The sequence below is a fragment of the Ursus arctos genome, unplaced genomic scaffold (assembly GCF_023065955.2).
Source record: "Ursus arctos isolate Adak ecotype North America unplaced genomic scaffold, UrsArc2.0 scaffold_8, whole genome shotgun sequence".
Lineage (NCBI taxonomy): Eukaryota > Metazoa > Chordata > Mammalia > Carnivora > Ursidae > Ursus > Ursus arctos.
The window spans coordinates 61,701,557-61,713,912 of NW_026623100.1; the positions used below are offsets into that span (position 1 = coordinate 61,701,557).

Here is a 12,356-nt window from a genome sequence, read left to right on the forward strand (position 1 = left end):
AGGGCAGAGGGGAAAAGACCAAGCCTCCAAGGTCAGGCTGGAACCGATCATCTTCCTTCCACAAATTTTGGTGTTCTCATTCCCCTACAAGTTTTATCTGATTGCTGGATGAAGTCTCTGTCTCAGATGCAGGTGTGGGGAGTGGTTCTTGTGCCTTCGCTGTACCAGACAGATAGCTTCATTGCCCAGAAATCTGATATTGACTATTTTCCCTTTGATCCAGGCAAGTCTTCTGGAAAATGACTCCCAAGAAAGCATCTTCCACAAATACGCTCAACAGGTATAGTACTCAGCACGGGGACGAGTGATGGTGGGACCCCAGGCCCTTGTCAGGATACAGGGAAGAAAAGTGACTTGGTGGGTCATTTTATCAGACTCTCTCCCTGGATGTCTCCAGAACTGATCTGGCTACCAAACCCTGGAGAGAAGTAGCATCCAGCCTGGGTGACATCTGGGCTGGAATGTAGGGCTTGGTGAGGGTGGGGCTAATGATGGAAGGGCGGGTATTTTAAATCTTGAAACAAGTAATTGGCATTACCCTCTGAAATCTTTCCTTCTGCTCTGCCACCTCCCTTGGCATCATTCCTCCCAGGAGCTAGCCAGCTTCAGAAAGCACCAACGGTGTCTTTCCTGCCAAGTCACCTATGTGCACAGAGGATTTTCTTAATGGTTTAATAAACCGTTATAAAGAACTCCTTGACTTGCCAGGATAAAAACAGTTGCCAAGGGCTCTGCACAATGGGCTTTTTGCCAATAATAGTCATGTTGGTTTGGGAAGTGCAAAGTGATAGATATGACCATGTGTACCATGCCAGTCTTGGGCCAGGCAGAGGCCAAGGACAGGAAGGATGCCAGGCATTCAGAGGGCTAGTAGGGTAACTAGGAAGCCGCTTAAAGGGAAATTATTCAGGCAGCCTGGGCCCAGAGGGAAAAGCAAGGAGAAATGAAGAATGTGCCTGTCGTGAGCGGAATGTGTTTCAAGGAGTCGCTCAATATGGACCTCCTTGAAATCAATATGGGCCCAGGATCCAGGTCCACATCCAGGCTGACTCAGAAGGCACTTCACTTGATGCAAAACAAGGTGTGCCCAGATGATTATCCCCAGTGTGTGAGCTCCCAAAGGCAAGGATGGTATCATATGCGTTCCTTGTCCCCAATATGTCATTGTCCTTGGCCCAGAGAAGGTACTCAATCTGCATTGAATTAAGACAGATTAGCTCCCCCAGAGCAGATGTCCAAACTCAGTTTACTGCCCCGAGGCAATCAGCAGGACCTAATCAGGATACCTGAGACCAGGCTTCGTTCAGGGGCAGATGGCAAAATCCTCAGCGTGGTTCACGCACCTGCCCGTCTGAAATAAAAAATACAATTTGTCGTGTGACAAATGGTACAGATTCCCTCTAATCAGGGTTTTTCCAAACAACCACCAAATGTCTCCTCATAGAGGGTAACTGGTAGTCCAGATGGGGCCTTTGTAGGAATTAAAATAAAAGACATATGCAGCTTTGTGCCAAGGTGCAGAGCTCAGAAGTGAAATAGACTGACCTTCACCCCCTTTTCACCCCCTGGCTGAGCACCCGTGAACAGGGCCAACCTGGCATCGTTCTGCACAACCTATGAACTATCCTCAGAGGTTGTAGCCTCAAAGGAAAGGTGAAAGCAAAATGTGTGTGCGTGCACTCACTGAGTCCTCTCTTGATCTCTTGTATCTGTTTAGCCAGCCTTCAGCAAACGCAATGACACGTTACCACTACTGTGAGTTACCTTCATCAGCCATGACAGTGGTGATGGTGCTATAACCCAGCCTCTGAGTCAGGTCATGTCCATCTATCCGTGACAGTGGTGATGGTGCTATAACCCAGCCTCTCAGTCAGGTCATGTCCATCTATCCGTTTATTCAATTGGCAAACAGGTACCAAATACCTAGGATGATTCCAAGTACCACACTAAGCTTCGGGAATGCGCGGCATCAGTCCTCAGGGCTCTTGTGTTGAGGTGGTGGAGACCGGCGTGCAATTCTGTGGGTATTTGTTTAAGGCAATCTTCATCTCCACTCCTATCCTCATCTCCTCAAACATTTTGGTGCAGGTCAGGGACTGTCCTAGGGTAGGGAGACATGCAGAAGGAAGGAGACAGGGCCCACGTCCTAAAGCTGCTTATATTCTCGTTGGTGACTCCACATAAGTTAGAGTTCCTTGCCCTCTGCTCTGGAAGTTAGGTGCCGTGATTCTTTTGAGGAAAACACTCTGTCGATAGTGGGCACACAGTGCTGACTCTCCTGACGTAACCCAGCCAGTGAGACGTGGGAGGGATGGCCCGAGGGCCAACTAAACACTGGCAGCATGTTTTTCTCAGGGGCGTTAAAAGGGGTTCTCCCCTGAGGACAGGCTGTAGGGCTGCTTCTGCTTTCAGTTAGGTGGTAAGGCCAACCCTGGGGACAGCATGTGTGTGGGTCTGTGGGGTGCCTGACCCAGTCCCACTCTGCAAAGCCCCCTGCTGAGGGACCTCACTCTGGCACGTCCCCCGTGTGCAGCTCCCCCAGAGTGCTGAAGTCACATCACACCCGCCCCCCACCCGCTTTTACCAGCCTGCATGTGAGAAATGGCCCTGCGCAGCATGGCTCTGCTTCTCTGTGGAGTCACCATGAAAGATGGCCCCCATACAGCTGCTCAGCGTCCCTAGGAGAAAATGGAATGCAGTTAACAACTTCAGAAGTTCAGGCTGAGAAAAGTGTCTCTCCCCTCAGCCTCCTTTGCTTCCTGGTTTTTTTGTTTGTTTGTTTGTTTGTTTGTTTTTTGAAGAGATAGAGACAGCCAGCGAGAGAGGGAACACAAGCAGGGGGAGTGGGAGAGGAAGAAGCAGGCTCATAGCGGAGGAGCCTGATGTGGGGCTCGATCCCACAACGCCGGGATCATGCCCTGAGCCGAAGGCAGACGCTTAACCGCTGTGCCACCCAGGCGCCCCTGCTTCCTGTGTTTAATCCAAGGAAAACCATGTCTTCCTTTTTGCTTCGGTGGTGACGAAGACTAGTGCTAAGTGATGCGCTCAATTAGAGCAGTTTCTCTTAGCCTAGATCCTGGCACTTTCATTTCTGTCTGCGCACGCGTGCACACACGTGCTCACACTCACACACTCAACAGTCCTCTTTTCTCTCCATCCCTTTCTGGAAGCAGACGGGGAAACACACCTATAGGGCTGAGTTGATTCACTCAACAACACTTCTCCTGAGGGGCTGCCAAGTGCCAGGTATGGGGGGAGGAAGCAACTACGGCTTTCGGTCCCATGATGAAGGAAGAGCGGAATGCAAGGTGACCGCCACGTGGTATCAACCGACCGGAGTGATGAGCACTACAGACGTTCAGGGAGGGAGCGTCACCATGCCCTGGAGCGAGTGGGAACGGCTTCAAGACAGGCTAGATGTGCTGGGTGGGCACAAGGGCTTGGAAGTCAGAGTCAGGCAGGTGTGCCCCTCAGCTCCTGGGCACTGATGGGATTCCTGTCTCCCACTCTTGTTTGGTGCAGGGACTGAACATGGATGCCACCCAGCTTCAGAGCCTTCTCAACCAGGAGCTCCTGAAAGGTAAGGTCAGACCCACAGGCCTACTGGCCCCACCCTCACCCCCACTGCTGAGTCAGCCACACCCCCAACATTTCCATCCTTCCAGGAACTCCAGGGGACACGTTCTCTTTGGACGAGTGCCGGAGCATCGTGGCTCTGATGGATGTATCCTTTGCAGTCCCCCCTCCCCTCCTCTGGCAACTCTAAGAGCCTGTTCATTAGGACATTAGGAATGCTTTTCACTGGCAGTGTTTTCTCTTCTTCGGTTCTAAGGGCTCACCGAAGAGCCCAGGTTCCTGTGGATTCTGTGCTAACTCACTACCTCTCCCGAACAACCACAGCAACAATGTCAGTGGTTATCATTTGTCAAGCATCTTGGCTTGCTGAGAATAGAACTGGGATACCCTTTTCCTTGTAGTCCTTGCAGTATAACCCCTGTGACGTAAGAAGTGTGATCCATCACACAGAGAGGGGTTCAGAGAGGCTAAGCAGTGTGTTAAGTAATCCCACAGCCAGTCAGAAGTCGTGCCTGATTTGACGTTTGCAGCCTCCAAATCTGTGTCCTAGCATCATTCTGCATGGCCTCCTGGCAGCACCAGTGGGGGCTGTGTTCCACCCACCCATCCCCTTTCCACTGGCTGAGTCTTCCCTCAATCCCTTGTTCAACAAGCCCCAACTCAGTCAAGAGAACCACCCCCGAAACTTGGAGAAAACGCCTCGGTCTACACAGCAGCCATACCCCATTTAGTGCTACCATGCCCCAGCTACGTCTTTGGGGGCCGGGGTGGGAGGAGTCCGTGGGCACCAGTGGCCAGGCTGGGAATCAAACCCAGGGCTCCTGACTCCTGTCCTGACTGCCACCTCCAAGGAGTCACCCCCTGCCCGCCCCTGGAGAGACTGGCTCCCAGTTGCACCCTGTGACCCTCCCCTCAGTGTATGCAGCCTCCCTGGAGTGAGACCGATCCGGCTCCTTCACTGTTAACAAGGCCCGACCGGGAATGGGAGGCCGGCGACTGTCGAACAAGAGCGCTTTTCGATGAAATCGTAAATCAAGCCCTGTCTCTGCTGGCCCTCGTTTGGAGTCACTTGGGGACACTGCCCATCCCCCGCAGATGAATCAGAAGGGCCCCATGGCCCCCCCACAGCCCCAGGGTAACCCTGGGGGAGGTGGTGTCTGCCAGAGCCCTGCAAAGCAGACAAGTCTGTTCTACCCCTCCTCCGGCCCACCCACCGCTCCCCTCCAGCAACTCAGAGATAGATTCCTTTCCTCGCGTTGGCTCTCGTAAACCCATCGTACTGCTATAGGGTGACCAGGGCTGGCTCAAGTGCATCCTCATGCTGCTTTGGGGGTTGCAATGACCCCTCATGCTCCTCCCCACTCTCCCCTGCTAGGGGCCCCACTCCACCCTGTGCAGGCTGTGTTCTGGGCTCTCTCTTCCCCTGAATGCACGTGATGTTGGCCCCCTTTGCTCAGGGCATCTTTCTCCTTCTAGTTGTCCATTTCCCTCTGTAAAATGAAGCTAAGCCAGGTCCCTGCAGAGACAGTGGGGGCTGGCTGGGGTGCAGCCACACCCAGGTGACACTGGGCTGACGGTGCTGCTAGTTGATGGATGGAACTGTCTCTGGCTCTGTGGGCGGGGCCTCTGCTCCCCACGCGCTGCACGGTCCACTCTTAACTCCCCACTAGCTGAAAGTGAACGGACGGCTTGAGCAAGAGGAGTTTGCAAGGCTGTGGGGCCGGCTTGTCCACTGCCAGGTACCAGCGTGTTCTTTTTTTTTTTTATTAAGATTTTATTTATTTATTTGACAGAGATAGAGACAGCCAGCGAGAGAGAGAACACAAGCAGGGGGAGTGGGAGAGGAAGAAGCAGGCTCATAGCGGAGAAGCCTGATGTGGGGCTCGATCCCATAACGCCGGGATCACGCCCTGAGCCGAAGGCAGACGCTTAACCGCTGTGCCACCCAGGCGCCCCACCAGCATGTTCTCTTTGTGTCCCGTTTAGCAAATTTCTACTGGGTGCCCCATGTGCACAGAGTTGAGGGCACTAAAGAAGAGAAACCCAGCCCTGCCCTCAAGAGGACTCACATTTTGTGCAGGGAGACCACACGCACCACTAGAAGATACAAGGCAATGCCCGAGTACGTGGCAGGGTGAGGGGCGCTCTAGGAGACTGAAGGAGAGAGGGGTCACGGTGGACAGTAGCTAAGACTGCCAGCCAGCATTGCCCCCCCTTGTCCCTCCCCCCCGCCCCGGCTCCTTGAGACATTTCCCCAGGGCTCTGGTTCATCTCATTCCCTTCCTGTCATCTGCCAGATACAAGATCACCCATGTGGCCTGTGGCCTCAGTGTGGCCTCCGCATTGTTCTCAGGACAAGGTCTAAGCTTATTGGAGCTGTACACAAGACCCTGGAGCTGAGACCCTGCTTTGGGGTCCAGGAGGAGTCCTTGGACTCCTCCCACTCATTCCTGCAGCCCCCAGCTGTGACACTTGGATCCTGGCCAGGACCGAACTCCCTGATGGTCCAGCCTCAGGAATCTCTTCCCTGGGAGGCTTCGCCTGCCCCCAAGCCCAGTTACGTCCCCCTCAGCTCCTAACACTTGAACCCACAATAATAAGGGGTTCTCGTGGGGCTATCCCCTGATGTATCACCTAGTCCCTGACTTGGGGGACGCACAGGGCATTATAATGGCTGATATGTCCCCCCAACCCCGTTAGATTGCAGAGCAGGGGCGCCCTCACGTTCATCTGTTTCCCCCAGCACCTTTTTAGTGTCTCGTACACAGCAGGCATGCAAAAATGCCCAACAAAGGACCAAACTAATGAATTAGTGAATGAGTGAGTAGACTCCCAATTGAGGGCTTTCTATATACTCACCAAAAGCCACATAAGGCCGGAAAACGTTCTTGGGCTGCTATTTCACAGTAATCGTTGCCCCTGTGGGCCTGGGTCACGCACCTGCTGGGGATTTTTGCCTTGGAACAACTCCTGTGGGGCAGCTGAGCAGAGGCCCAGACGGGAGCCCGAGTCCAGCCAGGGGGCGGCTGCATGCTTCCTTCCAGCAGGTCACCTGCCCGAGCTTCCATTTCCCACCCAGGGAGGGCCGGGCTGATCAGGGCTCAGGTGAGAACCGGGGAGAGGTAGAAAAGTCCGGGGTGCACAGAGAGCCGCCCTGGCCAAGGCTGTGTTAGGGCCGCTACGTCCCACAGCTGGGCCAGGACCCGGGACGCGGTCCCCACCTGCCTGCTACACGCACTCACTACCGCTCAAGGCGCCCTCCTGAGCTCTTCCTAATGACGTGCTCATTGACCCCTAGCAGCCATCCTGTGAGGCAGGTACTGCATTTGGCGCTGTGCTGCAGGTGGGGAAACTGAGGCCTGGAAAGATGAAGTCACTTGCCCGCGGTCGCGCGGCGGTAAATAGTCGAGCCGGCGTTTAAACCCAGTGGTTTGGTTGCAAAACCTGCCCTTTTAACCACCAGCCTCTGCAGAGTCTTGAGAGAGCTCTCCCCCTTCCGGACGCAGCACGGTGCCACGTGTCAGGAGCCCAGTCCAGGAGGTGGCGAAGGACGAAAGGAGGTTGGGAGAGAGGAAGGTACAGGCCTGGGAGGGGAACCCACAGCCCCACTGCGGGCGGCCAGGGTGGTCGGTGTCACCAGGTGGCGCCCACTGCTGCCTCCCCGGGGCCTTAGCGAGCTGCCTCCAAGCTGGGCCCACTCAAGGTTTATTAAAGCAGCCTCCAGGGATGGGAAAGGGATTTCCAGGACCTCTCTCTCCCCAGGACATCCTGTTCAAGGTGGGCGAGGGCACTCACATGCACTTTTTGCTTCCTTTCCCAAATCAGAATGTTTTCTGGAACACTCAGCAGCGCTCTGGAGTTTTCCTGAGTTTGGATTTGTGGAAGGCTATAAAGGATACAGGTAAAGCAAGGGGCTCCTTGGAGCCGTCATGACTGGGGCCGTGGTGATGGTGGGATGCATGTGTGAGAGACAGAGAGAGGGAGAGAGAGCGAGGTGCACGCCGCTCCCATGCTGTCGGCAAGGCTGGCGTGTCAGAGCTGGGTGCTCAGGAGAGAGCAGGGCGGCAGCCTCCATGTCCTCCCCTGGTTTACCCCAGCCTCTATGGGCCTCCAGGCTCATGGCTCAGACGCCGTCCTTCCCAATCTGAGTTCTCGTGTGCCAGTAAATTTTCCCAATTGCCTTTTGTCTCTAAACAGCTCTGTGTGGCAATAACCCCACGTCACTGAGCCCCTCCCAGAACTGGAGCTGGCCTTAGGGACTCCATCTCAACCTCGGGGCTGTCAGGGTTAAACCCCTGAGAGCCCGTGGATGTGCTTTCCTCACAGAGGGTTTGGAGCTAAGTGAAGTCAGATGCCATCTGTCTGCTTCAAGAAGGCAGGAGCTTGCAGTCCTGGGATGATGATAGGGGTACCGTAGGGCGCCTGAGAGCTTCAGGGTTCAGGGAGAGCTCGTGCTCAGGTCATCTCACTTGATTGTCTCCACTATGCTCTGATCAGGAGTTGTGATCCGCCCTGTGCCAGCGGCAGAAGTGGATTGCAAACAGGCTAAGTCAGAAAACTGCCACCTTCCTTGAAAAAAAAAGGAAGATCAGAGTCCCCCAGGTAAATGCTGGAAGGAGAGGCTCCACTGTTCTCTCTCCTGAGGGCCCCCGGCCCAGAGAGCAGGGAGAAGCCTCTTCTCCCTTAGCGCCTGTCCTCCCCTTAATTCTTCCTACCAGAGAGCAGGGGTTCTCAAACTTGGGTGTATACTGGAATCCCCTGAAAGCTTGTTAAAGCAAAGATTGATGAGCCTCGTCCCTCATCCAAAACTTCTGATTCAGGAGGGCTTGGGTGGGGCTCAAGAATTTGTATTTCTAAGAGGTTTCTACGTGAGGCCGATGCTCTTCGTCTGGGGACCACACTCTCAGAACCCGTGAATAGCTACAGCAAAAAATGAAATCTTCCAGGAGACCACACTAATGACTCCGGAACAATAAAAGAGAGGCAGAGAATAGTTGGAATCCAACTAAAAAGTCTTCAAGGACCAAGCAGATAATGGAAAGGGGCCATGGAGCTGAGCATAAGAAAAGGGTGATTTTTTTAATGTGGCGAGCTGGAGAGTGCATGACCTATGTAATGGCATTTCGAATTCATATTTTATTAATCCTGCTGGAGAAACAGAATGTGTCTGGTGCACGGGGCCCACAGGCCACCAGGCTCACCCCCTTGATGGATGGTTTGGCTTGCAAGGTTCTGCTGGCCCCCAAGGCTTGCAGGCATGGCCGTTCGCCAGTTAGCTGTTGTCTGCTATGGGGTTGGTGCCTCCTGGAGCTCATAGCTAAACACGCAGGACAGCCAGGCCCAAAGAGAGCAAGGTGCCTGTGTCTCGCCCACCTGTGGCCACCTTCTGACTATGGTCTCCTCTCTGAGGACCAGCCTCTTTCCTGACCCACCAACTTAGGACTGAATCTCCCACTTGCAGGGACCATACTTGCTCACACTGGCAGCATTCACACCGAAGACGCAGAGGCAGTCATGGGGTCGGGGAACAAGGTGGTTTCACGAGGTCACCAACAGAGAGAGGCCTGATAGAGGCAGGGCTGGGAGCAAACTCCAGGGGTCCTGGAAGCCCCCGTATACATGGAAATTATCTGATGGTGGCGAAGGCTAACGTGTCCCCAGAGCAGTCAGTGTCTTGAGTATCTAGAGTTGGCATCTGGCCAAACTCCAGAACAATGTCACCGGGGCCCAGCAGCCAAGGAGGAGGAGGCAACTCTAAACCCATTAAAAATAGGAAGTGGAGTGAGCTGGCCCCTGAGCCAGACTGAATAAGAAAGAGTGTTGGAAGGCCACCACTCCGGGCGGGCTTCTCAGACTTCGCATGTCAGAGGACCGGACCTGCTCCCAGCTCCTCCCACTCACCAACCCGCCCCGTGGCCCAGACTTCCTTGCAGGGACCTCCGTCAGCGACGAGCTGCTGGAGCTCATGACCCTCCGGTACAGTGACAACAGCGGCAGGGTCAGCTTCCCTAGCCTGGTCTGCCTCCTGTTGCGGCTTGAAGCCATGGCAAGTAAGTGTCACCTGGGCGACATCCTGGAGACCTTCTCAATGACCAAGAAACATAGGAGAGGATCAGGAATGCCCTCCTGCCCCAGGCCTAGACAGGGCCTCAGTAGCGGGGTGGGCTGGAGTCGTGCATGAGGAGCCCTTGCTCCAAGACGCAGAGCCAACGTTAGCCTGTGTAATGGTATAGTCAGTCTGGGTCCCCTGTGTCCCTTTTGTACTCTTTCTGTCCAGGACATTCCCCTATCCCAGGTCTCTCATTTCCTCATCACCCTATTTAGTGCGTCTTTTAGGAACAAGATTAATTTAACTCACTGTGTCCCCTCTCCATGTTGTTTACAGTTTAAACCTAAACTGTAGTCTTGCAATGAATGACTGGGGTCTCTGCTGAAGGAATTCACACACGAGTGAATAGGTGGGGGTATGGGGGGGTTCCCAGGGCTCCAGAAATTCAACTATGTAGGTCAGACATTTGGACACTTCTTAACAGCCTACCCCTTTTTTTCAGTGAAATCCTATGTGAAACCTCAAGCCATAATACAGCTCAAGAGCTGTGTTTGGGGTAGAAGTGGGGCCTTGCCGTACCTTAATCCTCACCCCGTCCCCAGCAGGAGTCTGTAAACCCCACAGCTCTGAGCCAGGCAGTTAATAAAGAGAACAGAGTCAGGGGAGCATAAAAGAGAAGGGTGAGGTATAAACCTCCAGACAATTCTCAGTTGGACAAGGGAGGTTCCCCAAACTGTGCCCATAGAATATTTTTTTTTTTAATTTTATTTGAAAGAAAGCACAAGCGGGGGAGCCGCAGGCAGAAAGAGAGGGAGAAGCAGGCTCCCCACAGAGCAGGGAGCCTGATGCGGGGCTCCATCCCAGGACCCTAGGATCATGACCTGAGCTGAAGACAGATACGTAACTGACTGAGCCACCCAGGCGTCCTACAGTATGCTTTATAAGACAGGCCCACACATCCCCTCAGCCATATGTGGAAGGGTGCAGAGTGCAAGGACTTGAGAAGAGGGAGAAGCGTGTGTGGGCCAGAGCGGTCAGAGAGCTGTCCCACAGGTGTGGGATTTGGCTGGCAAGAGACAAGGAGGAGGGCTGGGCACACTGCAGAGAGTGAGAGAGTACTTTACGTAGAATCACCATATTTGCTTTTATGTCCCTTGACCTGTCCTGATTTCTCTCCTCCTCTTTAGAGACTTTCCAGAACCTCTCCAAGGATGGAAGAGGACTCTACCTGACAGAAATGGAGGTGAGGTACCTTCCTCTCCCAGACACAGGGCACAGTCCCAGGCCACCTCTCCTCTCCTGATTCCAGGGGGCATTTTTCTCCCTGAGGATATTGGATAGTCTGTCAAAGGCCAGCCAAGCTGCCGGCCCCCCTGCCTCCAATTACTGCCTTTATATATTGCTGGCTGCCAAGGCTGCTTTAGGATCTTGGCAGACAGATTTTATTTTTTTCCAATAGCTTAATAAAGCAGAGGATTATGTGGGAGTCATAAATCCAAGAGGGAACTGAAAAACACCTGCTGAGCTCACTGTACATTCAACTTACTCCCAGTGAGCTTTAGAAAGAGCCTCCTGGCCCAGCCAGCTGGTCAACCTTGGCTGGCTCAGCCAGCTGGTCAACCTCGGCTATGCCTCTCACTGCCTACCTACTCAGGGAGTAGTGAAAGATAGGCTCTGATGGGGGCTTGAGACCTCCTGCTGGGTTGAAATTAGCTGGAAAGGTTTGATAAGACTAGACTCAGATCTTTCAAGGGAGGAGGGTATCATTTGCCTTGCTCTATATTAAGCGAACAAATTTTGAACTGTTATAATGATGATGTTTATTTTTCAGTGGATGAACCTGGTCATGTACAACTGAAGCAAGGAGTGGAGCAAACCCCAGAGCGCAGGTAAGACATGGCAGCTCTAGAATCATTTCCTTGTGATGAGAAATTTTACAATTTACTCTCTTAGCAACTTTCAAATACGTACACAAAGCAGTATTGTTAACTATAGCCACAGTGTTGAACATCACATCCCAGGACTTAATTATCTTGTAACTGGAAGTTTGTCCCTTCGGATCACCTTCACCCATTTCCCCCCCCCTCCACCCCCAACTTCGGCAACCATTCAGTCTGTTCTCTGTATCTATGAGTTTTGTTTTGTTTTGTTTTTAGATTCCACATATAAATAAGATCATAACAGTATTTGTCTTTCTCTGGTTTATTTCACTTAGCATAATGCCCTCAAGTTCTCTCCATGTTGTCACAAATGGCAGGATGTCCTTGTTTTCTATGGCTGAGTAATATTCCTTTGTATTTAAAATGTATTTTCATTATCCATCCATCTACTGATGGACACTTAGGTTGTTTCCATTTCTTGATTCTTGTAAGTAATGCTGTGGTGAACATGGGGTAAATATAACTTTTCGAGTTAGTGTTTTGTTTCCTTCAATAAATACACCAAAGTAGTTAGTTGCTGGATCATATGATGGTTCTATTGTTAATTTTTTGAGGAAACTCCATACTATTTTCCACAGCGGCTGCACCAATTTATATTCCCACCAACAGTGCACAAGTGTTCCCTTTTCTCTGCATCCTCACCAACACATGTTATCTCTCGTCTCTTCTGTAATAGCCATTCTAACAGGTGTGAGATGATATCTCATTGGGGTTTGGGCTTGTACTTCCCGGATGACTAATGATGTTCCATACCTTTCCATGCACCTGTTAGCTATTTGTATGTATTCTTT

The 12,356-nt window shown here is 52.6% G+C and overlaps 1 protein-coding gene across 1 annotated transcript in view; it reads left to right on the forward strand.

The window, feature by feature from the left end:
* CAPN13 (calpain 13) overlaps positions 1 to 11,515 on the forward strand; it is a 76,924-nt gene extending 65,409 nt beyond the window's left edge. Inside the window, exons 14-21 of the mRNA XM_057309334.1 lie at positions 224 to 280; positions 3,523 to 3,580; positions 3,666 to 3,724; positions 5,247 to 5,315; positions 7,402 to 7,477; positions 9,498 to 9,626; positions 10,813 to 10,868; positions 11,457 to 11,515. Coding sequence (XP_057165317.1) covers positions 224 to 280; positions 3,523 to 3,580; positions 3,666 to 3,724; positions 5,247 to 5,315; positions 7,402 to 7,477; positions 9,498 to 9,626; positions 10,813 to 10,868; positions 11,457 to 11,483 — 531 coding nt within the window. The 3' untranslated portion in view covers positions 11,484 to 11,515. The remainder of the gene's footprint in view (positions 1 to 223; positions 281 to 3,522; positions 3,581 to 3,665; positions 3,725 to 5,246; positions 5,316 to 7,401; positions 7,478 to 9,497; positions 9,627 to 10,812; positions 10,869 to 11,456) is intronic.
* The last annotated feature ends 841 nt before the right edge of the window (positions 11,516 to 12,356 follow it).